Source organism: Papilio machaon, chromosome 28 (genome assembly GCF_912999745.1).
Source record: "Papilio machaon chromosome 28, ilPapMach1.1, whole genome shotgun sequence".
NCBI lineage: Eukaryota > Metazoa > Arthropoda > Insecta > Lepidoptera > Papilionidae > Papilio > Papilio machaon.
In genome coordinates this window covers 1,463,721-1,491,533 of record NC_060013.1, presented here as the reverse complement: position 1 = coordinate 1,491,533, position 27,813 = coordinate 1,463,721, and the positions used below count along the sequence as shown (strand labels likewise).

General features: G+C 33.9%; 6 protein-coding genes across 11 annotated transcripts in view; 2 read left to right on the top strand and 4 right to left on the bottom strand.

The window, feature by feature from the left end:
* LOC106707635 (dynactin subunit 1) overlaps positions 1 to 11,442 on the bottom strand; it is a 31,053-nt gene extending 19,611 nt beyond the window's left edge. For 2 of the 6 annotated variants that reach the window (XM_045685002.1, XM_045685005.1), the window contains exons 1-9: positions 11,287 to 11,441; positions 11,012 to 11,215; positions 10,674 to 10,810; positions 7,487 to 7,519; positions 6,063 to 6,119; positions 3,438 to 3,546; positions 2,904 to 3,020; positions 2,528 to 2,725; positions 1,708 to 1,918 (exon numbers count right to left, since the gene is read on the bottom strand). In XM_045685002.1, the coding sequence (XP_045540958.1) occupies positions 1,708 to 1,918; positions 2,528 to 2,725; positions 2,904 to 3,020; positions 3,438 to 3,546; positions 6,063 to 6,119; positions 7,487 to 7,519; positions 10,674 to 10,810; positions 11,012 to 11,188 (1,039 nt within the window). In that variant the 5' untranslated portion in view covers positions 11,189 to 11,215; positions 11,287 to 11,441. Of the gene's footprint in view, positions 1 to 1,707; positions 1,919 to 2,527; positions 2,726 to 2,903; positions 3,021 to 3,437; positions 3,547 to 6,062; positions 6,120 to 7,486; positions 7,520 to 10,673; positions 10,811 to 11,011; positions 11,216 to 11,286 lie in introns of all 6 variants that reach the window. The other 4 variants (XM_045685003.1, XM_045685006.1, XM_045685004.1 and 1 more) reach the window with 4 other exon arrangements.
* Positions 11,443 to 13,018: 1,576 nt separating this feature from the next.
* On the bottom strand, positions 13,019 to 13,859 carry LOC106709394 (eukaryotic translation initiation factor eIF1). The gene has a single exon (XM_014501197.2). It carries the CDS (start codon positions 13,680 to 13,682, stop codon positions 13,350 to 13,352), a length of 333 nt encoding a protein of 110 aa, XP_014356683.1. The 5' UTR covers positions 13,683 to 13,859; the 3' UTR covers positions 13,019 to 13,349.
* Positions 13,772 to 14,603, bottom strand: LOC106709393 (protein D2). Its single transcript, XM_014501195.2, has one exon. It carries the CDS (start codon positions 14,534 to 14,536, stop codon positions 13,979 to 13,981), a length of 558 nt encoding a protein of 185 aa, XP_014356681.1. The 5' UTR covers positions 14,537 to 14,603; the 3' UTR covers positions 13,772 to 13,978.
* Positions 14,604 to 16,362: 1,759 nt separating this feature from the next.
* Positions 16,363 to 17,857, bottom strand: LOC106709396 (caltractin). Its single transcript, XM_014501199.2, has 6 exons — positions 17,796 to 17,857; positions 17,560 to 17,673; positions 17,393 to 17,486; positions 16,872 to 17,045; positions 16,499 to 16,611; positions 16,363 to 16,422 (listed from the first exon to the last, which is right to left on the bottom strand). Exons 2-6 carry the CDS (start codon positions 17,659 to 17,661, stop codon positions 16,363 to 16,365), a joined length of 543 nt encoding a protein of 180 aa, XP_014356685.1. The 5' UTR covers positions 17,662 to 17,673; positions 17,796 to 17,857.
* A 44-nt stretch (positions 17,858 to 17,901) lies between these two features.
* LOC106709397 (probable small nuclear ribonucleoprotein Sm D1) lies at positions 17,902 to 18,934 on the top strand. The gene has a single exon (XM_014501200.2). The coding sequence runs from the start codon at positions 17,989 to 17,991 to the stop codon at positions 18,364 to 18,366; it is 378 nt and encodes a 125-aa protein (XP_014356686.1). The 5' UTR covers positions 17,902 to 17,988; the 3' UTR covers positions 18,367 to 18,934.
* Positions 18,935 to 24,062: 5,128 nt separating this feature from the next.
* Positions 24,063 to 26,993, top strand: LOC106709398. The gene is made up of 6 exons (XM_045684851.1): positions 24,063 to 24,096; positions 24,271 to 24,424; positions 25,248 to 25,406; positions 26,075 to 26,097; positions 26,556 to 26,622; positions 26,772 to 26,993. The coding sequence occupies exons 2-6, from the start codon at positions 24,290 to 24,292 to the stop codon at positions 26,991 to 26,993; spliced, it is 606 nt and encodes a 201-aa protein (XP_045540807.1). The 5' UTR covers positions 24,063 to 24,096; positions 24,271 to 24,289.
* The last annotated feature ends 820 nt before the right edge of the window (positions 26,994 to 27,813 follow it).

Genomic DNA, 27,813 nt, shown 5'->3' with positions numbered 1-27,813 from the left:
AATTAAAAAAGGCATTTAGATAACTTATAAATACTACAAAGAGATTTATTCCAAAAGTCATAGACCAGTGATTGTCAAACTTATTTCTTTCACCGCCGCCTTTGAAAATCAATTATATTTCAGAGCGCCCCTAATTTTTATTCAGCCCTAAAACTTAAAAACCACAATTTCATTATTTCAATGCCCCCATTTTTTGGGCCTCTTATCGCCGCCTCCTAGGTTTCAAACGCCTCCTCCATGGGGGCGTTATCGCCTACTTTGGGAAACACTGTCATAGACTATCAAATAAAATAAAGCAGCAAAGAATGTCATTGAATTGTCAGTTAAATAAAGTCAGTCGCAGAGGGAGATAAAAAAAAAACATGCTGCAAAATTATAAAAAAAGTTAAAACACAACACAAACAAAATATAGTATATATATATATACGAAATATGAAAAATATACATAATGTATATAAAAGAATATAAAGATGTTATACATACATGCATAAGTTGTGTAAATAATTCTAAAAAGATAAAAAAATAAAATAAATGTTAAGAATAAATATATATAAATATTATAAATTGGCTAAGAAGGTAACTAAAAAAAAATTTTTAAAAGATAATAAAAAAAACGTATAAATATAAAGAAGCGTTTGTGTGAAATGTGTGCCGTGTATATTATAAATAATACATAAATGAAGAATCAAAATTATTTTATCCATACAAAATCATTACTCATATCCGGTGGGTATAATCCAAATTAAATTATAAAAGCTCACAAGCGCCCCCCTGTCAACACAGGTGTAGGTGTTATGTATGTATGGACAAAGAAGGATGTCTAACCCGGTGAAAGGCGCTACTATCTACTATCAATTAGTTCTGCCAGAAAATATGTAAAATCTACATGGACATAGAAAATGACATCTTACTAATATTATAAACTAGCTTTTACCCGCGACTCCATCCGCGCGGAATAAAAAAAAATGCACACAAAATAAAAAAGTTCCTATGTCCGTCTCCTAGTTCTAAGCTACCTCCCCATAAATTTTCAGTCAAATCGATTCAGCCGTTCTTGAGTTATAAATAGTGTAACTAACACGACTTTCTTTTATTTATATAGATAAGATGTGAATGAATGGATGGATGTTTGTTACAAAGTATCTCCGGAACGGATGCATGGATATTGACTAAATTTATCACAGATGTAGAATATAATTTGAAACAACACATAGACTACTTATTAAGTTTTTTTTAATATACGCGGACGGAGTCGCTGTCAACAACTAGTAAAAGATAAAAATGACACGTTACAGTACGAACAGGATTTTGTGATATTTTGTCATTGACAGGGGGGCGCTACTGAGTTATAATAATTTAGTTTATTTTATTCCCTTCGAGTCAGATAACCTTGTTCTATTGCACAATATACAGAATTACGTATACTTCACAATTCGCAATTTTTCTAATTCTCAACTTCCACACAAAAAGGTAAAACAACATTTTTTTTTTAAATATTAAAGCAAAGGATTCACAAAAGTATAGATTTCTACTGTCAAAATCTTTACAAAAGATATATTTAGTATATCTGGTTTTTAAAACTAAAAGATTGAAGGCTTACAACATTTACAAGAACAGTAGAAGTCCAAAGTAATCTTTACAATAATTTAAAGTAAAATAATTTAATTTGGGCGTGGCTTAATCTATAAATGGGCGGAGTTTACTTACGTATATTCCCGCCAGCTTCCATCTCAGCTCTCATCAGCTGCAGATCTAATGTCGCCTCTTCCAATTTATCTCTGCACTGCTCCAATTCCATCTGCAACGCTTCAGCACGTTCTTCCGCCATCTCCTTGTCCAGTGCTGCCATCTCTGCTGCTTCTTGGAGTTCTGCTGTTTCTTCGTTATGTGCTTCTAACGCTTCTTGAGCTTCACGGACCTGATGGAAAACAGAGAAGTGTTGGCACTCTTGACCAGACATTTGGCAAGAGAGGTGTCAGAAAGCAGAAACATCTTTGTTATGTACATCCATTCTTTTTTTTATAATATAAGGTGGCAAACTAGCAGACGGCAACCTAGATTCGCCGCAATAGCGAGGCGACCGTTGCCCAAAGACATCCGCAAATGCAGATGCGTTGCCTACCTTTAATTAACGAAGAAGGGGACGGACAGAAAGAGGATATTTTTTCTTCCTATACGTCCCCTCTTCCACCAAATCCACTTCCCCTTCCCATCCTTTTCTTTATAGGAAAGGAAAGAGAACTAAAATTAGGCCTCCGGTACCACACTCATCAGACAGAAAACCAACCACCAACCAAGAGAAAATCAGAAAAACCAATTTTCAAAATTCTTGTCTGTCCCGCAAGTCAGTATTTGTTCCAAGTAATCTTGGTAAAGACTGCACCGATTGTGAAGAGACTTTTACTGGAAGAAAGCTGATATGTGAGGGAGTGATATAGACTATTTTTTTAATTCCACGCTCATGAAGTCTCGAGCAATAGTTAGTTTGTTTGTCTTATTTAACGTCTCTGAGACAACCAGACCTTACCTCCTGCTTAGCTCGTTGTAAATCTCTCTGCAGTTGAGCCTTGGACTCCATGATTTTGGTCTTGAACTCATTTGCTTGGTCCAATTGCAGACGTAATCTCTCCAACTCTCTAATCTTCTCTCTATCTTCTGCGCGTCTCACTCTGAGCGTCTCCAGCTTCTCTTTCAGATCTTCCACTTCGGATTTGAGATTTGTGATCTGTTGAAATGTTTTTTAAAGTTGTGTACATATTTATTTATATTAGAAATAACAATAATGGATAGTTAAATTAATATTTCTAATACATTTGAAGATAGCAACAGCAATCGAAAAACATACAAAGTAGATTAAGGATCAAATTTTGATTTCGATGATGGAAAGGAGCGTGTGAGCAAACCTCTTGCTGCGCTTGCATGTTGGCCAGCTTGTCTTCTACTGCGTTAGGAGCTGGTTGCGGGGAGGTCAGACTTTGACCCGGAGTGTATTGAGGGGTTAATGTCTCGACGAAATTAGTCTGAAAACATTCGTTTAGTTGATTGGGAACTACAGTCGAAATTATAAGCAAGAGTCACGACCGTCGAACTCCTTAAGCGAGAAACTTAGATTAGAGAGAAACCCGTATAAGCGAGTTTACTATTAGCGTCGCTTGGACTCTCGCTTATCCAGGTTCGACTGTATTTAATACAAAAAAACGGATGGAAATCGCCTAAATAATCTATAATAAGATAAATATGCACATCGAAATTTTTTAATATTTCCAATAATTAATCAAAATCTATTTTTCCAATACGACCCTGTCAAAAAATCAATTAATGGGACTGGTCCATACAGTTTTAGGACAGAGTCGGATTCGAAAAAAATAATTTACAGGTACCAATTAAAATAAATAAAACAACTTTAACTAGAGTAATAAATAGCTTCGAGGTTATACCTCAACAAATGACGCTCTCTTTGTCAGATCCGGTGAAGTTGCTCTTTCAGTAGTCGGAGATGTATACGACGTTAGAGATTGTCGACTGCTCGCTAGAGATGTCCTGGAGCTGAATCAAATTTATTATAATGGTTCCACCGTATAAATACGTGCATAGAAAAATATTGTCATCCCCTTCATTTTTTTTCAAAACAACAGAGACAATTTAAAAAAAAAATTGTTTCGTGACAGAATTTTACAATTAAATTTTATAGCCCAAAAATACGACTCTGTCACAGATTATCAATTTCTATGTTGCACAGTCTTGGCATCTATAGCTTAAAAATCCGTATATCTAAGTAAGCTATTTTAAATTAGTTCTAGCAAAGGAGAGGAATAAATTCCGTCATTGTTTCCGTCCAAGTACTACTACAGACCTTCCAGACTAGAGTTAATAGGAACTTACTGAAAAGTGCACCATCTTTTGATTTCACAACTTAACATCAGGCGGTGCGTGGTCAAGCGGTATGTTATTTATAAATTATAAAAACACTAGTATGTCATCAAATGTACATCAAAATTGTATATAAAACATATTGGCAAGGCCAGCCTTAGTGTAGGACGCGGTAGGGCGCGGTTGGGCGACCTCCCAGGGCACTGTACAAAAAAAGGGGCCAGACCTATCCGCCACTATCCACCATATGTATAGTAAAAAAAAGAGTACCCTAAAATTGATACTGGTTGAAAAGATATGATAATGGCACTGATGTGATAACCCACCTGTCAACTTTATGAACATATTTTATTGTACAGTATGCAAAACAAAAAACCGTGAAAGCACAAAGATTAGTCATAAAGGATATATTTTTAAATTGATCCAACCAAAAACCACAAAAGCAACCAAACCCAAATATACCACAACCATTTTATATTTAAAAAAATGTGAGCAGTCATGGAACGCTTGGCAGATGTGAAACATCGTGTTTGTACAAGCAATATGCATAAAAGATAACATTATTAAAAAATATATATATTGTTAGGACTGTTGAGGGTAGCCACACAAAAAAAAGTTTTATAAGGAAGTATGCGCTGCTGCTCGAGGCAGTCTCTTTCCATCCGTCATTGCGGAACGTCTGACATTTTTGTTTACTTACGTTCGGTTTGAGTTTATACTACAGCGAGGATTATTATGAAGTAGAGTTAAATTCACTGTTTCGCTGTTAGTTTAATTCTTTTAAAATACTTTTGCATCAAATATCTTACAATATGTATACCTCAGTATAGCGTGGCGACGCTTGCCGTGGCGACGGCAAGCGTCGCCACGGCAACAATTCGGTTTACAAGTGAGCCTATAGATGTTTCACATCAAAACGACAACAAACTTTTATCTGGATAAATATGGTAACAATTATGATAAATGTGTTGCCATCTTTACCGTCATAAAATGTATGGTTAAAATCATGCAACGTCAAGCATTGTTAATAGCCCAGTAACATATTAAAATTTAACTAATTTTACTGGCGATACAAAAAAAATAATATATATACATGTATTTAATCTTTCGTAAGGCATTACAGTATAATAAAAAAAAAAAATAGCACTATTATTTTGCCGGCGATGGCGATCTCAAGTGTCGGAGGAAACATCCCACTTTAGGTCACTGCTCCAGCTACCTATTTTGAAGTAATTTTCTTTGGTTCAAATTTTTGACTCAACTATTCATATACGAAAAAAAAATCACTAGTAATGGCAGAGCTATACCGAAACTTTTAAGATTAGTTCACCTTGAATGTCCTTCAACAATTTTAGCTTAAATCTATTGAAAAAAAAAACTACGTCATTAAACGTAACTATAAAAGAAAACACAACACTATTACTTTAATAAAAAAAACACGTCTGTAAAAAACTGAAAATTAGGCTTAACTTAGATCAACATAAATGGTATAAAAATACTAATTTAACACTATCCTTATATATATAACAAACCACCATATTTTTAGCTGCCATTCAAAAGTAAAAAATATAGACTATAAAAGCATTGACAATTGTGCAAATTAAATTACAGTATTCAACATATTCCAAAATATATAACAAAATTGTGCAGCACAAATGCAACGTGAAAATAATGTACAACACGGTGCAGTAACTGATTTCAACATAAGTGATATATTACATCAAATAAAACACTATAATAATATTTTCAATCTGTTATGTTGTAACATAAAACATATTAAAAAACTTGAGAGGTGTGTTGGGACACCCGGATGGAACGAAGTTCCTTTCAATTAATTAGTGAAGGAACCAATGTTTATTCTATGAATAAAAAACTTAAGTCTTCACAAGAAGTACATTTTATTTCTATGAATTTTCGTTATATATTGTCACGTCGTTGCCATGGTGATATAGCAAAAAGTGTCGTGACAACTTTTCGTAAGAAATTTTCCGTCTAGCCCCCTTTCACAACGCGCGATAAGGAACTTCGTTCCAAGAAACACTAAGTGTGTACATATTACAGTAAAAAAATGTTCAACATAGTTGTTTACTGTACAAATTCTATGTTACAACATAAAGCAAGTATACTGTGGCGCAACATAGTGCAGTAAAACAACTACATATGTACAATATGTTGCTGTAAACAATATTTACCTCGACATTGACAATGTGCCGGCCTTCGTCTGGGCCGGGGACGCCTTCCTCCGCACACTTCACAGGGCATTCACCAACAATGTTAGATTTTACAATTATGTTGAACATAACACATATGGAACGCAATGGTAGCACATAACATAAATAAAGTACAACTATTTACAAATGACCAACATAGAATTGGTATATGGATTTTTTATTAGAATAATTTTTTTAAACATATTTCTGAACACTTAAAGCACTTACACCACTAAAATAAAAACATTATTTAATAATTTATGTATCAATCTTTTTTATATAAATATTCTCGAAATAAAAATTAAATAATGAATATTATTTCACCACAGTCTTCGCAATTTTTTTTGTGGTGTAAATGCTTAGAAATAATATTAAAATAATAATTTAAAAAAAAAACATACTTTTCTTTAAAAATAAATATCGTAATTTTAAAATATACGAGTAATAACATAAAAAAGCAAGTAAATTTAACAAGGACAGTATGAAATTTTTACGCCACAAAAATTATAAAAACATATTATTTAATAAAAAAAAACATAAATATAAATGGGATAATATAAATAACTAAGGGATATAGCAGCTATTATCATATACGATTTGAGAAACAAGATGAGTTAATGCAAGTTATGCTTTTTAAGTTTAAACCAAAATAAGATCCAAACCAGGGATTCCCAAAGTGGTCGATATAGAACTTAAAGCATTGCTAATTCTCACTCTGTCTTCTATTGACCTAAGTCAGAATTAATAATAATAATAATTGATCTTAAAAGTAGGTAATTTGGCCATAGGGGGTCTGTGGTAACGATTCATTTTGGAATAGGGGGTCGCTTGTCCAATATAGTTTGGGGATCCCTGATCTAAACTTTGTAAACAAAGCATACGACATAAAATCATGAAATTCTAGTTAACAATTCTTTAACATTAATTGATTTAAAAATGTCTATTTTTAACCATAAACGAGAGTCAATGTTCGTTCCCGGCTAACAAACTCCATAAGCGATACTCTAGTTACAGAGAAACCTTTACAAGTTAGAAAAATATCTCTGTCCCTTGGACTCTCGCTCATCTAAGTTCACTTGTATATCATACACATTTGACTATAAAAATCTTGTCAATTCGAAAACTGTGGAAATCAAAGTTTGAAAGAGAATGTTACAAGATTTTAAATCTTGATTTGAAATAAACTATACTTGCCACTGTTTACAAAGTTTTGATTTTAATTTGGTACGAACTATACTTGTCTATCAAAGGTTTTCAAATATCTTTGCGGCTCAAAACTTCGTACGAGTCGCTACGGAAAACACAATTTTAAGGAAGCTGCCAAGATATTTGAAAATAATAATATAAAGCCTATATATATTATTATTGTGAGAAGCGAAGCGAGTGCGCTACGTTATAGTACTTACGTGGTGGGCCTAGACCTCTGCGCGACTGTTATACTAGCCAGGAACAAAACATACTATCAGTCTATGTTATGTCAATCATACTATAAATCTATATGTTATAGAAATCCAATGCAGAGGCACTTGTCTTACATATTGCCATCCCTTACTGATAAATGAGGAAAGACAATATTTAATACAAGTGCTTCAACAGTCGAATTCTACGGTTATAAAAGTATGACAAAGTTATCTGAGACGGTGAGAGGCGCTGCTATCGCGGTTAATTCTGTCAGAAAATATATAAAACCTACATGGGCATAGAATATAACATAAAAAAAGAAGACAAGTCAGCTACAGTACATTGATTTTGATGCTATTTGACATTGACAGGGGAGGCGCTAGTCAGCTGTCATAATTTCGTTTTACTTCCCTTCCCACCGGGTCAGATAACTCTGTCCATCTATGTATGTGAATAGAAAAAGATTTATTCTTTGAGTCTTGTAGTCTCTGAAAGAACATCAACCTGCTCTTATCCCGATTAAGGGTCGGCACAGTATGTACTCCTCCATACATCTCTATCAGCGGTCATATCTGAATTTATCCCCTTCTTACTTATATCCTCTTTCACACAATCCATCCATACTATGAAATACATACATATATGAAAGAACCTGACATGTCATTATAACTTGAATGGATTTAAACGTCCAAGTTCGAACCACCATGTACCATTATTAGACGTCAAACTTATATGAAATTCTCCATTTATAGTTTATCTATGTATAGTGATTTCTTAGCTTTTTTATCGAAGGGAAATCTTTGAAAAAGACACCCTGCCTTATTGGGGCAAAGACAAGGTTATGTTAGATTTCTACTTACTAAAACCCTATCAGTGGCCAACCTCAAACACAACTGAGTGATCCGGTCTCTAATAAAACACACCGGGACAAGTAATTTGTTATATCTGTTTCTATTCACATTAATTATTAATACTCACAATATGAAATGTGTTCAAATATTACATAATGACTTTCCCTTAAAAATTCAGTGAAATGAAAGAAAATAACTAAATCACACTTACACTTATGTAACTGATTGGTAAAATTTTGAAGATTTTTTTTATATAAATAAAAATAATCTCTACTGAAAATATAGCAGGGGTGGCCAACTAGTTGATCGGATTATTAGCATTAGTAGTTATTCTTCAAGCTGTAGATACCTGATCTAATAAAATTGGCCACCTCTGTATTAGTATATGAATTTACTGACTATATTACTAGACCTAGTACACTAGAAAAACACATTAAAAACAAAAATACTGTTAATAGTGTGCATTATTATAAAGTTTCATTTACACATAATCCGGAATCGTACGAAATACGTTCGGCAGTCGCTACAAAGCGAGACAAACGTATTTCTCATAACTTTGCCTTCTGTAGCGACTGCTTAACGTTGTTCCTACGATTCCTGAGTATGTATAAATGAACCTTAACATTATTGCCATCCCTTTCAATCCCTTTAAGAAGAACAGAGATAGCTATAATATGTCATGACAGTTCAAATTCTCACAATCGCAATGAAAATAAACACAAAAAACAAATGAATAGCACTTAAACATTTATAAAAAAAAATAGCTTGACAGCTGTCATCTTAGCAATTTATATTTAGAAACTGGCAACATTACTCTGTGATATAGCAACACTTTGAATATTGAATAGATTACTTGCATCATATATGCAATATGTACTATGTACCGTTTGATCCTTATGTGTCCATCCGGACTTGTAGTCAACACTTGTGGTCGAGTACTTTAATATAAAATATTAATCTTGTTAATAACCAATAAAGTGATTTAAAATATATTAATTTGTAAAAATAATTTTTAACTAACACAAAAGTGGCATTTTAAATAAACTTCCATCTGAAACGTTTCACAAAAAAAAACACAATAGAAGCCTATAGTCCTAGATATAGGAACCTCATTTAAATTTAATTTTTATTTTTTATTATAACATCTTAATACTAAAATTAAATTAAACTAAATCAACGTAAATTTTTGATCAACTTTGCATTTGCTAAAACTAAAATTCCTCAACCTTATTTTTTCAAATTAACCCTTTCAATCAAATTGTTTTCAAACCTTGGACTCATGCAATAAATAAACCAATTTATCTGTTAAAAAAACCATCAATGTATCCTTTTTTATATTAAATTCAATGTCAACAAAATCTTTCTAATCTATATCTATATATATAAAAGAAAGTCGTGTTAGTTACACCATTTATAACTCAAGAACTGCTGAATCGATTTGACTGAAAATTGGTGGGCAGGTAGTTTAGAACCAGGAAACGGACATAGGATGATTTTAACTCCGTTTTCTATTTTATATTCCGCGCGGACGGAGTCGCGGGTAAAAGCTAGTATTATATAATGGCTGTCGCATGCACCTTCATCAGCGAAATTGAAAAAAAAACTTAATTAGTAGCAATGTTTTCTTCCAGACTATACTACATCTATGCCCAATTACCGTGAGATCCGTCGACCTGTTTTGTAGTTACCATCTAACAAACATTCATCCATCTAAACATTCGCATTTATATTTTGTTTTTATATCAAAAGGCAAACGAGCCAACGGCCACCTGAATTCGCCAAAATATCGAGACAACCTTTGCCCATAGACATCCTCAATTGCAGATGCATTGCTTACCCTCAATCGACAAAGGAGGTGAAAACACAAAAAGAGAATATTTAACCTCCCTATACATTTCCTTCTCCATCAAATCCACCTCCCCTTCGTATCCTTTCCTTATAAGAAAAGGGTGGGAAGGGAAAGATGACTAAAAATTAGGCCTCTGACACCACACTCATCGGACGAAACGCGGAATTACTTCCACTTCACGCCAGTCCTCTGTGTGGTTGTGGTATTTCACCGGGCGAGCCGGCCAATTTGTGCAACTGAAGTTGTTGTTGTTGGTGTCTTCCACTGTCTCTGTCTTAGCATATCAATTCTATTAAATAGTTTTGATACCATCTACTTAGACGTCCTTTCCCCATAGTAATAATTTTTGATATTGAATAAACTTAATAAAGAGAAATTATTTAACTAAATATAAAAAAGGATACATAATTTCAATGTAAAACAAACTCATCAAAACATATACAACCAATTCTTATTCATAAAAACCATTTCAAACGTATCATTTTAACATACCTGCTAAGTCGCCGGTTACTAGAAGACTTTAAAATAGATGGTTCCTCCGTAGATGTTGTCATATCTACGGGATTATCATCTCCGTCCAAAAGCTGGATTTGTGTGGGACGTACAAAAACGCCATAATTATCTTCACACTGAAATGTATGCATCAAACAACTGCGTAAATCTTTCTAATGTAAATGTTAAAGTTTGGACGTATTTTTGGATATTGGTACCATATAACAAAATAATTACAATGGATTCGGATCAAATTTGAAACAGAAGTTTGGCTATGTGCTTCTTTGCAGTAATTGCAGTAATTTTCTCAAATATTTATAAAAATTAAAATTACTTACACGAAAATAAGCATGACCACGTAGTGTACCATTATTCTTTCCCTTAGGTTCATCCAGTATCACTCCAACCCATCTTCCCGAAGCGAAAGTCGGGTACCCAACATATGCCACAGTTCCCTTTACATCCTTAGCAACGAGAATAACCCGCTGACCAAGTGACAAGACTTTATCCGTCATGATTAATGCTTATATCTGATCTTAATACTGAAAATTAATCACAAATCTTCAGGTTTACAGTACAGTAGAACAAATTAAATAACTAAATCCATGAATACCTTATTTGTAAGACGTATTAATTATTATTATTCTTAGGCCTTTAGTTGCCTAGATATATTGGAAAATAAACATTGTATTACTAACGTTAATAACATAAAATTTCTGGCTTTTATTTTGCAAAGATTATTGAATTTTTGCGAAAGTAACATGAAATTCCTTGCCAAGAAAAACTTAACTGTCAAACGTCAAAATAGTGACTAACTTTTACGCCTTGACACCTATTTAATTTTGCCAGCTTCTAGCCTTTTTGCCTATTTTTTATTTTAATATTTAATGTGATATCTCGAAATCATCTATATCTATAAAAGAAAGTCGTGTTAGTTACACCATTTATAACTCAAGAACGGCTGAATCGATTTGACTGAAAATTGATGGGGACGTAGCTTAGAAGCAGGAAACGGACATAGGATAATTTTTATCCCGCGCGGACGGAGTCGCGGATAAAAGCTAGTTTAAATTTAAATCATAAGATTACCACAGCGCATAAACTCTGCAGCTAGCGATTTCTTTGACTATTACCCTGTTATCCGTGCTATTTCTTGCTTATTGGTGTACGAAGTATTCGGCTAAAACTAGCAAGTATTAAGTTCTCAGAGAAAATTTCTTTTTAAGTTATTGTCTTTTTCTTATTGCTGATAAAGCTCACATTATACATTTTCCTTTTTCACATCGATTTTAGGTGATGGTGATGCCACGACGAGTTAATTCATCGTTAGATTGCTGTACGACGTACTTTTTACATTACGTATTGATGTAGTTTACGTCACGAAACTATGACGTCATGCCTGCGAATATGCAAAACTATATGCACATATTTACGAACGGTCAAGAGCGATAAGCTAGCAATAACAACCGGCAAACATCTTGTCTGGAGACAACGAATGTTCTAGTTCTAGGTTATAACAAGTTATGTCAAATAAAGAATCGCAAACTGCTTTCTAACAAGAATTACGATATTGAAAGAAGCAAATAATATATGCACATAAAATTTTTTTTACCATACGAAACCGTAATAAATGGTATGAGTTAATGTTACGCAAAACTGTGAATTGATTTAATAAAAATGTTGCAATCAATTAAAATATTGTGAAAAATAGAGGAAGAGTTTATTTCGATTTTTATCGTAATTTTCTACAGCAATCTGACCTCACACATTGCAGCTAAATCGAGGTCATGACTCACGAGACCATAATGCAGAGCCCTGTTTGCGCACAATCCTTCTGGAAATGGAATATATTAATATTTAATATCAAAAGCAACCATATCGGTATTGAAAATAATTGTACGCATAATATAAAATTATTCACTCAATGGAAAATAAAGATATATCACAAATAATCGTAAAGTACTACTGGCTGTTTATAAAAAATGCAGAACATGAACCTTGAATAAAAAATAGGGGTTACAATATTTTTTTTATTACCACCTGTGAAAAATAAAGACCCGTTGTTGGAGAGACCCACTTTCACAATTCTGTTTTACCTGTACCGTTATGCGCCAACAGGGCGGAAATGTGATTATAGATAAGCTTCCTGGTTTGTTAACGTTAGAATTAATTATTTATATACTGCAAGTACACACTTGTCAAGGTAAATTATTGCAGAAAAGGATATTTGCTTGTGAATTAAATCTTGACACTAACAAGGTGAACATCGGTAAACACCACGTTACGCAGTGCATATGAAATGAAGAGACAGATTTACAAAAACATGTTTATTATTAATTGAGACATCACATATTCCAGCAATTTATATTTACGTAATAATATAAAAGGAAAAACAAAAAATTGATTATACTATTTCGTTCGGCGATAATTTGCAACTAAAGCTGTCTGACACGTTGAGACGGCGTTGTATTCAAAAATATCCACATTTTATATTACATTAGGTGACAGCAAGGCACAGGGCGCGGGCCGCAAGGCCTTGTCCATTAATCTCTGTAAACATCGATGCTTTCTAGATACATTTTCCTTTAGGGTTATAATGCGCACAATCTCATTATATTATATAGAACTATGATGATGTCACGATGAGAACATGTTATGTGTTGGGGACGCGGGAACTTAGAAGCCGTGCACTTTGAGTTGTTCCGGTTTCACGAGCCCCGATTTAGTGAGCCACTGACAAATATTCTCTCGCTGGTCGCCCTGCAGCTGCAGTACTTCGCCGTACTCCGGATGCTCCACGACGGTTCCGTTGCACGCAAACTCCTTCTTGCATGCCCGCACGATTTTCTTCAGGTCATATTCCGATGACAGGCCTTGCACCGTTGTCAGAGTTTTGCGCCCGTTCCGCTGCTGGATCCGGACATGGACTAGTCCATCTTGTACATCGTCTTCCGAGCTTTTGATAGCATCGGCGAATGGGTCGAATGTGTTGAGATTCTGGATGGACATACGATTAAACGTAGCTCTCTTTGTTTAAACAAAACGCTGCGATACGACGCACGAACACCAAAAACTGTCACTGATAACCGCTAGTTGTGTTATGCCCGCAGACAGTGCAACGACCAATTTACGCAAACTCCAAAATGTAATGGCGGATTATATGGCGACTGCTCCAAAAATGCGATTGTCACGCGGAGGCGGAAATAATTATCGATCAAAACCATAGACAAATGCTGTCTTGTTCTCTCTTGAGCACAGATAAAAAAAACAATACCGATTATCGGTTTATAAAAACATTAAATATTTTAGCCTTTTAATTGTGCATATAATTTCGGCACATAATCGTCATATTTTGCAAAATAGAAATTTCCAGCAACTGGTGAACCCAATTGAAATTGCTCAGCAAATCTAGAAATTGAGAATTTTCCTCTCTTGTCACCCGAATTATTTGGGAGTTTTGGCACTTTCGTAAAATCACATTTTTCAGCTTGTTTGTAAACTAAAAATACATAACGATGTAAACCGGTTCCTTTTGGAGGACCAGAACCAATATAATCAGAAAGTACTTCACCTTTATTCAAATCACCGCCATAAATGTTGCCAACCAACCAATGGTGCCATTCACGAAATTTTGGATTTTCGCGGCTTGGAGCATCGGGATCAACAAGAGCTAAAGTGTAATATTCACCTTCTTTAGCTGCCCATCTAACCGTAGGACGATCTTTTACTTGTTTGGGCGTTAATTCTTTACCAATATCAACTTTCACACCGCTTGGATATTGGATGTCTAACGTTTCAGACGGAGCAACGTTAATAACGTCGGGTACCACACAGTGTTCCTGATAAAGTTTCAGGATAGACATTATTAGAGTGTTTCAAAAGTTTCAATCACGCTTGATCAAATAACAACCAAATTATTATAATACGTTAAACGGTTGCCGGGAGACATCAACATATACGTTCTTTTGTTTTCTGAACAGATAAATAAATTCATCAAAGATTTTTTTTCTCATATTTTAGTTTATCTAGTTTCCATTACAAATAATATGAACACATCTTTACTTGGGTATTAAAATAATAAATAAAATTACTTAAAACCGGGGAATTTTATATCCTACGAATTTACACGACAGCAACTATGTACTCTTTAATTTGTGATTTCGTTGGCGCGCTTTTTAAATCATCACAAAATTTCAATGAAAGTTTACATCATATGAAAGCCACGAAAAAAAATTACATGATGTTTCAGTTGTGACCTTCTAATAATTCACGCTCGTAAGCCAGAGGGGTAGGCAGAAATTACACATTCTCCTTTGGAAAGGTTTTATAGGAAACTTATACAACATAATAGCTTTTGGCTCATTTCTTGTTTAAAGAGAAATCAGCTGTACTTTGATGGCTCACTATTAACAATTGAAATACCTCAAAACTTTCCACATTAGGTATCTCTGATACTTCAGAGAATAAAAATTAATGCATTTACATTATGCCAGTACAATCAGACAGTAGCGCTGTCCTGGCATGGATTGTTAGTGTCTACATTGTTCGAGTGGTATGCCAGTGCTGATTTTGAGCGCTACTGTCTTACTGTACTGGCATAATGTGAACCAGGTTATTCTAAAAGTGAACAAACTATGAAATTTCACAGTAAACGGCCAAGTTTATTGTTACATTTTATTGATTAAGATATTTTGAATATAGATCAAAGGTTTACAATGTAATAGAAAAACACAATTTTTCAGGTACTTCATTTATTCAGCTGAAATGCAAGGATAGAAAATTATTTAGTCTTTGTAAAAATTGTACTAACATTATATTAATACTTTAATCATCTTATTTTAGTTTAGCTTCAGCGGTAAGTGGTTGTATTATTTTTCGACTTAATTTATCTTCTTTGAGTTGCAATACAATTTTCTCTGTATTTTTTACATCTTTACACAGATTGTTAATTCTTTTTTCTCTCTCTTGAAGGTCTGTGATGAGACTGTCCATTTCCTTCTTCATAATATCAACATCATAGTCGATATTTTGATATTTAGGTTTAAATTTAACTTTGGAAAATGATTCTAATTGTAAATTTAATATTTTGTTTTCTATCATTGAAGTTTTTTGATCATATTCTGCACACTTTTTACCAAATTTTTTACGCGTTTCAACAACCACGTTCATTATATTTTCACATTTTTCGTGTAATGTTGGTTCTTTCATATCTAAAATAAAAATAACTTTTATTGAAGAAACTGCAACTATCAGTAAGTAAAATTGGTTCCAAAAACTTTTGAAAACTTACCCATCTTTTATATATTTAGAATTGAAATCTTAGCTTATCATAAGTACTAACATTTAATTAAATAGGAACTATATTAACTGAATTTAATTATTCGAATTCATAATAGGTAATTTTAATAGGAAAGATAGTTTTTGTCGTTTAACGGAAAACTTGCCATAAAAATAAAAACCTTATTCTATATTGTCTACTTCTTAGTCATCGACTACGAAAACCATCAATCATAGAAAAACTTTACAACAGAATAATGTTGATTTTTTTCGCGCCTCAGTTAGATTTTCTTTAAAAATCTTTGTTGAAATTTAAGAGCAATGAAAAAAAAATCAAAGTTGAAATACATTTTTTATTTTACATTTCTAAATATATTTAATTTAAATCGTTATTAAACGAATCTTTACGAATCTAAGGTGTTTCAATACGAACTGACGTTTTAATCATTCTCATAAATTCTTGTACGGAAATCTGAAATTATGTAAAAGGTACATTAATTTTGTACTATAATAAATCCAATTAAAAATGGTAGAGTAATTGTTCATACAAATCCGTCGAAGTCTTTGTCTGCATCATCCATAATTTCCTCTATTTCTTCATCGGTAAGACCAAATCCCAAGATTTCGGAGACTCGCTTCACATTTTCAAAGCTAATGAAACCTACGGTTTTAACGATATAAATAAATCAACGTTACAAATAAGATCATTTTTCAACGGAGATGGATCCACCAACGAAAATTATCTTTTTTTAAAAATGAAATTGAATAATTATGAAGGAAGTGACAACTGAAATGATAAATGATATAATAATAGATCGATCTAGCCTGGTGCGCCCCCACATAAAATGGGATAAGGTCAGGGGGGAGGTGATGATGATAAAAAATATGTACGTTATTGTCATAACTAAGATCTCAATTTACCGCAGTCACCGTCATCAAAAAGGCGAAAACTCTTCATAATATCCCCGTCGCTGTCTAAAGACATTATTTTTCTCATAATAGCTGTTTCGAAATTTTCAAAACTCAGCTTTCCTGTTTGATTTTTATCAACTCTATTTATCATGTGCTGCAACTCCTCTTTCGTGGGTTCGTAACCTTTAAAATAGATTTTGATTACATTATTATTTACTCGTTAAAAAGTTTAAATGTTTTTTTTCTCTTTTGCCATAGTATGTTGCTACTTTTATGCATTTTATTAAAATCAAATTATAAAAGTGGGAGGAGAAGAAAAATTTATGTTAAGTAGCGACTTTGGCTATGACAGTCACCAGTCACGGTCGCGGTGCATCGAAAATGAAACTCGCATTGCTTATAGAAATCTTAGTAGTGCGTGCTCTGTATAAGTTAGTAGCGTATCTTGTCGCGTCCGTGGGAAAGGGTCTTAAATCTTAATAAATCAAAAAGAGATCGTAAATAATAAATAAGTAATTAAAAATACCTACCCAAAGCTTTTATCGCGACACGAAAGTCATCGGCTTTTATTTTTCCTTCTCCCGTATGATCGAGTAAATTAAAAGCATCGCGCAAATCCCTTTTCTGAAAGAAAAAATAGTTGACTAAGCCTTGAAAATATACGGCGAGTTTAGGAATATAGTGGTTTTGTAAGAACCTGCTGTTCAGTGAAAATTAAACGAGCTGAAACACTTTTCTCTTTTATTTCCTGTTCTGTTTCTTCGTCTTCAGGTTCTACTTTAGGTTGTTCAGTAGTCATTTTTATCTGAAACTAAAATTGTATTGCTATCTTTATTTTATTTAGAAAATCTCGAATAACTTATATTGACGTATGAAATAATTTTGACACGTATTATGGAGATTTGATGTAAATTATTTTTTATATTTGGTTACCTTGGTTTCTCTTAAGTTTCTTTGCAATTGTGCTACTGGTTAGTCAGTAACCATAGAGATTTGACGTTAAGCAATTTTCTAAATGGCAACATAGCCGCCCGCCATAATTTTGTTTAGCCGAATTTGAGGTTAAAATTGTTGTAACGACGCCGTCCTTGTTTTTGTTGAAAACTAGTTCGAAAATATAACAATCATGAAGCTTGTAAGATTTCTGATGAAATTGAGTCACGAGACTGTGACAATCGAGCTTAAGAATGGTAGTGTCGTCCATGGCACAATCACAGGTGTGGATGTTGCGATGAATACACATCTAAAAGCTGTAAAAGTAACATTGAAGAACAAGGAGGAGTTGCAATTGGAAACACTAAGTATACGTGGTAATAATATAAGATATTACCTGTTACCGGACAGTCTGCCTATCGAAACTTTGTTATTAGACGATGCACCAAAGGGTCGTGGTAAACGCGAAGGTTTCCCGAGAGGCGGTGCTCGCGGCGGTCGAGGCAGAGGCCGCGGAGGCCGAGGCGGACCAAGAGGCGGCCGCGGCGGCAGAGGCCGTGGAAGACGATAACTTAATTTGTCTAGTTTGTAAGATTCAAAAGTATGTGATTATATTTTGGACCACCATTTGAAGTTCTTTCATTTCGGGTAAGATGGGGTAAATCTTGAAATATCAGGTTTTATTTTACTTCAGTTACTACTAGAACATTCTCATTATTTTTTGTATTTATTTTAATCAATATAAAGAGACAATAATTTTTACAAGTCAAGTCATTAAACAACTGTTGCCAAATCACTACTTTTACATTTAAATCTCAGAGTAATGCAGTCAAAATTGATTAACACCATAGAAAAGACTGAAATATTCAGTCCTGGTAAAATTTAAAAGCATTAATGTGTTGTTTTTAAGGCATTTCAGCAATGGTGTCTAGCTGGGATTTAGTTTTGCTATCCAATGTCGTAACCAATGTTTTATTATGCAGTTTTTACTGTAAAAACTATAGAGTTAACTATACATACATTCTAACAAAGTATTGAGCGTTTTATTTTTTTTAATGACTGATCTTGAGTTTTGCACTGTGCAGTGACCTCCCCTGCATCATGTTAAACCCCGCTATAAAGCCACCAAGATATTTGAAATCACCTTAAAATTCATTTTATAAAGTAGTTTATATTATACTTATATTTCAATGAAATTGTTCTGTCCCATGAAAAGAGTTACATCTCGTGAGAGATTTAACTTTTTTTGTCGGATAGATCAAAATATGTTTGTTACATTTAGAATAAGTGGTGAAATAAAGTTTTTTACAGCAGTAAAGCAACTTATCTATTAAATATACTTGTAAACTAGAAGTAAGCAAAACAGTGAGTCTACATAAAAATAAAAATAATAAAAAAATATCAGTTTTTAATTACCCTTCATAGTTGTGCCTGTTGACATACTATATGTCCAGGAGTGTATGACCAAGATTTCAGAAAAGGCAACCCAAAAGATATTCTCTCAACTAGCTATTGTCCGCCTCTCAGTTTAAATTAAAAACTTAATCAAGTAACGTATGTGTTCTTCCAGATTATTATTATTTATTTATATTCATTTATTCACTTATTATCTATATAATACATTTTATAAAAAAAATTAACAAAATATATTATATAAAAAATAGTATACCACCGGCTGCGGAATCCCATTACTCAAACAACCAGTGGTGAGGGCTACAGAGACAGGAACCTCCTCACTATGCGCGCGGTTTCTAAAATAACTGCCTTTTGTATCAGGCCCTTAATCCAACTGTTTAGCGAGAGCTTCTTAAGATGTTGGTCGAAGCTCTTCGCTATCAGTCCATTCACCGATACGACTATCGGAATAATGGTAGTCGATTTCATACGCCACATGGCGGTAATCTCGTGAGCCAAGTCTAAGTATTTTAGTAATTTTTCTTTTTCAGCTAGTAATTTTTATTTTTCAGCTTTATTATTTATTATTATTATTTTATTTATTTATTTACAATACAATAATAACCTAAAATAGAACTATGTCCCACAAAATTATATAAAATAATTTGACTGTGGGATCAAAAAATTTAATTTAAATTTAAATTGATATAAAATAAAATTAGATAAGTATGATAATTAAAATTAAAATAAATTTAATTTAAATTTAAATTAATTAAAATAAAATTAGATAAGTACGATAATTAAAATTAAAATAAATTTAAAGAAAGTATAATGAAATCAGTAATGAGAAAAGAAGTTATGGCAATGAATGTAATAAATATTTTTGAGCTTTTTTTTAAATTTCCCTTTGATACTTTCATCCGTAATGACTGCAGGTAAACTATTAAATATATACGGTACACGTTTTTTAAGAGTTCGGTCTCCATATATATTATGTACCCTGGGCACCATATATTTACCTGCAATCATTGCTCGGGTATTGTAGGTATTACATATATTTAAAAAAAAAGATGTATGCTCACGATTGTTAACTGCAATTAAATATTTATTGTTCTACATCTGTGCCAAATTTCATGAAGATCTGTTGAACCGTTGCGGAGATACCTTCTAACAAACATCCATCCATCTAAACTTTCGCATTTATACTATTAGTAAGATAAATTGAATACTGTTGTCTTTGAGACAATTTCAGTAGGATCCTAGAAATATTTAAGATGGCATATAGAACTGTACAAACAATGATTTCCTTCAGAAATCTAAACAAAGTGTGCATATGAACTAAGACAGACTTAACAGTGATAGATGCCATCAACAACATCTGTTGCTCAAATTGGCCGGCTCGACCGGTGAAATTTCAAAACCACACAGAAAACAAGTGTCCAATGGAAGTAATTCTACGTACGGTTTTATGAGTGCGTGGCGTATTCCTAATTTCAGTCCTTTTCCCTTTGAATTGTTTTCTGTGAGGATGGAACTTCTATGAAGACGAAATAGGTATCTTTCTGTATTGTCCCCTCTGGCCATTTAAAGCAGATAATGTTTCGACAACTCATCCATGGCCAGAGGTCTTTTTTACTAATTTAGAGAAATTAGATGTATTTAATAAAACAAAACTTTTAAAATACAATACATTCAGTGGAGAAAAACAAAATCACAACTTTAAAACTACTAGCGCCATCTATTAGCAATAAAAAAACTAAGCGCTTCAGCGAAGCGGTGACAAAGTGCAGAGTAAATACAATTTTACCATATCGGTACAATTAATTTTTCTATTTCGTTTGTTCAATTTTATTTCCCCTCTTTTTCGTGACGCATGCGCGGTTTCTGTCTTCCACCCTTTTCTAATACGTATCAAGAATCAAGATAGCCCCTTCGAATTTATAACATCCTAGTACAATATCGACGTTTTCCGTCATTGCGAAAAATTCCATTCGAATTTTTACATTTTGCCAACCCACAAAAGGGACATTATCCCTTTCCCACCACCAACTCCCTCAACCTTTCTAATGCTAGATATTTCGTTAAAAGTCTGTTAAAGTAGCCTAGTACAAGACAGATATTTTGCGTTCTAATCGGGATTAGAAAGCATAAAAAAATTACAATAAAATAATCCTTCCTTCCTAATATTATAAATGCGAAAGTAACTCTGTCTGTCTGTCTCGCTTTCACGCCAAAACTACTGAACCGATTTAAATGAAATTTGGTACACAAATAGTCTAGATCTAGGAAGGAAAGAAGGCTACATTATTACATTTAGCGCGAAAAAGGGGTTGTAAGGGGTTGAAAGTGGCGATGGCAATTGGCATTTGAAGTTTGTAAAAGTTTTACTCTCAAGGCTGCATGCAGTATAACAAAAGGGAATAGGGGATGAAAGTTTGTATGGGAATATATGATGTTTATGTGAATATTTTGTATGTTTAATATGTTTTGTTGTAATTTTTTATAAGTTTAAGTAAAATACTACAACAACAACAAAATTCATGCTCGTAACCCAGAGGGGTAGGCAGAGACCCAGGACCAGACACTTGGCGCGGGCCTGGCACACCTCTCTCTATGTTTTTCTACATCCATACATCAAATCATAGCACGCCGCCGGTTAAACAAAATAATTAGCCTAAAAAAAATCTACCATCAATCCATCGATCCAAACATTCGCGTTTATAATATGAGTAAGAAGTAAGATATGGATGGGTGGATGGCTGGATGGATGGACGGTCGGAAGGACGGACGGAAGGAAGGACGGACGGATGGATGGATTGCGGTTCGGTCTGGTCCGGTTCTTTTCTCTGTTCTGTTCTTTGTTCTGTTCTTTATTCTGTTCTCTGTTCTGTTCTGTTCTCTGTTCTGTTCTTTGTTCTGTTCTCTGTTCTGTTCTTTGTTCTGTTCTCTGTTCTGTTCTCTGTTCTGTTCTCTGTTCTGTTCTCTGTTCTGTTCTGTGTTCTGTTCTCTGTTCTGTTCTCTGTTCTGTTCTCTGTTCTGTTCTCTGTTCTGTTCTCTGTTCTGTTCTCTGTTCTGTTCTCTGTTCTGTTCTCTGTTCTGTTCTTTATTCTGTTCTGTTCTTTGTTCTGTTCTCTGTTCTGTTCTTTGTTCTGTTCTTTATTCTGTTCTTTGTTCTGTTCTTTATTCTGTTCTCTGTTCTGTTCTCTGTTCTGTTCTGTTCTTTGTTCTGTTCTCTGTTCTGTTCTTTGTTCTGTTCTTTGTTCTGTTCTCTGTTCTGTTCTGTTCTTTGTTCTGTTCTCTGTTCTGTTCTCTGTTCTGTTCTCTGTTCTGTTCTCTGTTCTGTTCTCTGTTCTGTTCTCTGTTCTGTTCTCTGTTCTGTTCTCTGTTCTGTTCTCTGTTCTGTTCTCTGTTCTGTTCTCTGTTCTGTTCTCTGTTCTGTTCTCTGTTCTGTTCTCTGTTCTGTTCTCTGTCCTGTTCTTTATTCTGTTCTTTGTTCTGTTCTTTGTTCTGTTCTCTGTTCTGTTCTTTGTTCTGTTCTCTGTTCTGTTCTTTGTTCTGTTCTTTATTCTGTTCTCTGTTCTGTTCTCTGTTCTGTTCTGTTCTCTGTTCTGTTCTGTTCTTTGTTCTGTTCTCTGTTCTGTTCTTTGTTCTGTTCTTTATTCTGTTCTTTGTTCTGTTCTTTATTCTGTTCTCTGTTCTGTTCTCTGTTCTGTTCTGTTCTTTGTTCTGTTCTCTGTTCTGTTCTTTGTTCTGTTCTTTGTTCTGTTCTCTGTTCTGTTCTGTTCTTTGTTCTGTTCTCTGTTCTGTTCTCTGTTCTGTTCTGTGTTCTGTTCTCTGTTCTGTTCTCTGTTCTGTTCTCTGTTCTGTTCTCTGTTCTGTTCTCTGTTCTGTTCTTTATTCTGTTCTGTTCTTTATTCTGTTCTGTTCTTTGTTCTGTTCTTTGTTCTGCTCTTTGTTCTGTTCTTTGTTCTGTTCTTTGTTCTGTTCTTTATTCTGTTCTCTGTTCTGTTCTCTGTTCTGTTCTGTTCTTTGTTCTGTTCTCTGTTCTGTTCTTTGTTCTGTTCTTTGTTCTGTTCTTTGTTCTGTTCTCTGTTCTGTTCTCTGTTCTGTTCTCTGTTCTGTTCTGTTCTTTGTTCTGTTCTGTTCTGTTCTTTGTTCTGTTCTTTGTTCTGTTCTCTGTTCTGTTCTTTATTCTGTTCTCTGTTCTGTTCTGTTCTTTGTTCTGTTCTCTGTTCTGTTCTTTGTTCTGTTCTCTGTTCTGTTCTTTGTTCTGTTCTGTTCTTTATTCTGTTCTCTTTTCTGTTCTCTGTGCTGTTCTTTATTCTGTTCTTTGTTCTCTGTTCTGTTCTGTTCTCTTTTCTGTTCTGTTCTGTTCTGTTTTCTTTTTCGGTTCTCTGTTCTGTGTTTTGTTTTTCGTTTGAAGATATCTCCGGAACGGCTCATCAGATGATGACATTTTGCACAGATGTAGAACATAGTATGAAAGAACATATAAGCCACTAATAAGTTTTTTTTAATTCCGCGTGGATTGAGTTGCGCGCGACAGTTAGTTCTAAATAAAAAAAGCAAATAAGAACCTACTCCATTGGAAGCTTCAGTATCCCCCGACACCCTTTTCATTTATGCGATCCTGGTACTTATTATTTGAGTGCTAAAAGCCTGGTAGTAATTAATATCTTAACCTTTTCCTAATAAAAGAAAGAATCTTTTACTGCGAAATAAGTTTAAAATGGAATAAAACCTTATTTTGAATATATTTTTGTCAAAATGGCCATAAAAAGAATAACCTTCAAAGTGACATGTCATAATTTTGAACCAATACGAAAATCTAATAAAAACCGAAAATTAATTAGAAAATTAAAATTTACAGCGTAATACCGAGGATATTGAAAAATAAACATAGTAGGTGAGTTTTGTTAGAACTGGCTTAAAATATTAATAGATGTAATTCATGTTCTAAGGTAATTTAAGACAAGGTGAAATTAAGAGACTTCTTTCGACTTCGTACTTTTTAATCGTCAACAGGCAAAGGGTAACTGTGCTAATTTTTGGCCATTGATTTATTTTGTTATTGTTACAGATGAAAGACAAAATGATTTATGGATGACCATAAAAAATCCAGTTGGTTTTCGAGTTCCTTCCGATGTATGGACTTCGGTGACGTCATCGGTATAATGACAACAATTATACACGACGATGGACCTTTGCCCATGCGGGATAGGAAACCGACAGAGGTGATGGTTATACAACTTTTTCATAGCCTACCACTTTAGACCAAGTACTATACGTACTTTGATTTGCTATTTAGCGACTTTAACTTTGCTTATGTCTCGTGTTATAAAAAAAAAATGTGAGCCGTCATGGGACGCCTGGCAGATGTGAAACATCGTGTGTGTACAAGTAATATGCATAACAGTTCGGTTTACAAGTGAGCCTATAGATGTTTCACATCAATTTGATTTAAGTTCTAAAACACGATATTGAAGTTTTTCTAGTAGCTTAATATATATGCAAAGCAACGATTTAAAAGTTTCGAGGTTCCGATCAGTTCAATTATCGGGATTACATGCTGAACCTTTAAGGTTCCTTCATCCTGTGGAAAGTCCCCGGCGAGAGGGCGGAAAGCGTCATATTGTGGTGGATTCAGGCCGGGTTCGGTGCCATATAGAGAGGGAATTTACGACCCGTTTGGTTATCGACCCGTAGCGTTGCTCAGAGCAAAGATAATGTTAGAGATTTAAATACCTCAGTATAGCTTGGCGACCCGTCGCCACGGCAAGCGTCGCCACGCCAACGGTTCGGTTTACAAGTGAGCCTATAGATGTTTCACATCAAAAAGTTTGTACTTATTGAGCGAAAAAGTGAAAAGGAGAGACTAACTAGTAATGGGCCTACAGCATCACACATATCTTTGTTTGAATTTAAAATTCTGGAACCTATATGAAAACTTTAAAACTCTTTCTCCAAACGACGTTGGAGAATTTTTAATTATAGTGGAACTACTAGAACGTCTATTTGTACACTTTATCTGTTTGATACCGCCCATTTTAAATACAGAGAATAAAAAATGCTGCCGACAAGTTTAAGGAATCCCATAAACCTGACTACGAAGACAGGTTTATGAAGAATAGCGACGGAATTGAACGAGTGCACAATCACAACACTGCCTACCCTAAACTTAGAGACGAGTTGGACAGACGACGGTCTCTCACCAAGGTAAAGCGAAGTAAAAGATATTTTTTTCATTTCATCTGTCGATATACATAAACCAAAGACAACACAAGTAAAAGCAGATATTACAGAATTTTAGCATAGCACGGTCCTGGCACACGTTTATATACAATACCGTCCTTTCTTAGCATCTCATCAACTTGTATGATATACGTTTTTCAATAAAACTTCTTAAACAATCTTCTTTTCTTAATCCATAAACTAAACAGATTAGAATAAATCACAGAGTTATCTTATATATATAAAAGAAAGTTGTGTTAGTTACACCATTTATAACTCAAGAACGACTGAATCGATTTGACTGAAAATTGGTGGGCAGGTAGCTTAGAACCAGGAAACGGACATTGGATAATTTTTACCCCGTTTTCTATTTTTTATTCCGCGCGGACAGAGTCGCGGGTAAAAGCTAGTCTTTATATATAAAAGAAAGTCGTGTTAGTTACACTATTTATAACTCAAGATCGGTCGAACTGATTTAGCTGAAAATTGATGGGGAGGTAGCATATAGGAGACGGACATAGGAACTTTTTTTATCTTGTGTGCATTTTTTTATTCCGCGCGGACGGAGTTGCGGGTAAAAGCTAGTTTGAAATATTTTCCAAACTCCTAACTCTTGATTGGAGCTACAATAAAAACAAGTGCTTCTCTTTCAGAACGGAGTTGAGCAGAACGGACGGTATTGTATTTTGTGTGATACAGTTTTAAAGAACGGACTTAGTGGCAGACATGATAGCTGGTGAGCTTGTCGTTGTCTTTGTGTTAAATGCAAATAACGTTGTTAATGTCGTACAATCGTGAATGTCGCTTATTTGTCTATGCAAATTGTAGAGTCTGCAAATTACCTAACAAACTAATTCATTCACAATTTGATGTGTTAAGTATATTTTGATGCTTTGTAAAGTTTGATCAGTCATTATGCGATTAGTTTAAATTATTATTTTTAATTATTATTTGACGGCTCCCTGAATTGTCTACAGAAATGACAAACGTGTTATATCCACGATTAGTCGACTACATAATTGTATATATCACGAGCGAACGACAGGTTCGATAAAAAATATCTTGACCTCAAAAATTACGGGCTTTTTAATTATAAAATATTTTTTTTATTATTTACTGTTTTCTTTGTTTAAGGTGGCAATGCCCAATCTGCCAAATAAGTGTGATAGCGCTCATTATATGTTTAATACTGGCACTAGGGGTAAGGAATTAAAAAGAAAAAGATCGAAAACTAAAAGAAAGTATGAAAGAAAACCGAACATTAAAAAACAAAAAGCCAAGACCAAAATCATAAGTAAACCGAAATGTAATAAGAAATCTAACGTTCGAAATTTGAAATGCATATGTCAGATATTAAAGGCGCGAAATAAGAAAGATATAGAAAATTCTAGACGTGCAAAGAAGTATCAGAGTTTGGATATGGATTTAGATATTGAACCTGATTTGTTTTTAAAGAAAGATAAAAAGCCAAATTCTAAAGAAGATTTTGGATCCAATGATCCGGATACTAGTGATGCATCAATAAGCACATTTGCGAGTTTTCCATCGACAAATCATGAACCACAGATATAAACCACAGATAATTTCCAATGAATAAATTGTTTAAAAAAACAATTCTGTGGTACATGTGTTATTGTGAATTATTTTTGTCTATTAAATTTGATGTTTTAAAAGTTTTGAGCATTAAAATATAAGTTTATAACAATGTCTTTTAATACATATACTATGGTAACATATGTTAAGGAATATTATTGATATCTCCGTTTTTAGGGTTCCGTACCTCGAAAGGAAAAAAGACGGTACCTTTATAGGATCACTTTGTTGTCCGTCCGTCTGTTTGTCAAGACCTCTTTTTTAATGGAATGAAATCAGTGATTTTTATTGCAAAAGCTATTCATCAATTTATTGCTAAAGTTCAGAATAAAACGGATCTTACCTATATACACGAACATTGCCTATTGTTAGTCGGACAATTACTAGTGAGAAATTTAAAAACAATATTCAATGTGTGCAGGCGGCCAGTTACTATTACTATTACCCTTCCTTAATCTATATATATAAAAGAAAGTCGTGTTAGTTACACTATTTATAACTCAAGAACGGCTGAATCGATTTGACTGAAAATTGGTGGGCAGGTAGCTTAGAACCAGGAAACGGACATAGGATAATTTTTACCCCGTTTTCTATTTTTTTTTATTCCACGCGGACGGAGTCGCGGGTAAAAGCTAGTTAATTATAATAAAGAAAACAAAGGGATTGAGAAAAATATCCTTTCTGCTGTGCTTTAAAAGGTAGCTAATGCTTTCTACCTTTTAACTTTTTACATGTCTAAGGTTGGTCGCTATTTTAGCGATTTCCATGTTGTTGTTCGTTCGTTTGCCTACCTACAGCT

Coding starts and splice junctions, on each gene's coding strand:
- LOC106709394 (XM_014501197.2), bottom strand. CDS start 13,682: ATGTCCATCCAGAATCTCAACACATTCGACCCATTCGCCGATGCTATC.
- LOC106709393 (XM_014501195.2), bottom strand. CDS start 14,536: ATGTCTATCCTGAAACTTTATCAGGAACACTGTGTGGTACCCGACGTT.
- LOC106709396 (XM_014501199.2), bottom strand. CDS start 17,661: ATGACTACTGAACAACCTAAAGTAGAACCTGAAGACGAAGAAACAGAA. Junction 17,487..17,559: donor TAATTTTCACTGAACAGCAG/GTTCTTACAAAA, acceptor TTTTTCTTTCAG/AAAAGGGATTTGCGCGATGC. Junction 16,612..16,871: donor TTTTGATGACGGTGACTGCG/GTAAATTGAGAT, acceptor TTAAAACCGTAG/GTTTCATTAGCTTTGAAAAT.
- LOC106709397 (XM_014501200.2), top strand. CDS start 17,989: ATGAAGCTTGTAAGATTTCTGATGAAATTGAGTCACGAGACTGTGACA.
- LOC106709398 (XM_045684851.1), top strand. CDS start 24,290: ATGGATGACCATAAAAAATCCAGTTGGTTTTCGAGTTCCTTCCGATGT. Junction 24,425..25,247: donor GGGATAGGAAACCGACAGAG/GTGATGGTTATA, acceptor TTTTAAATACAG/AGAATAAAAAATGCTGCCGA. Junction 26,623..26,771: donor GTTTAATACTGGCACTAGGG/GTAAGGAATTAA, acceptor TGCATATGTCAG/ATATTAAAGGCGCGAAATAA.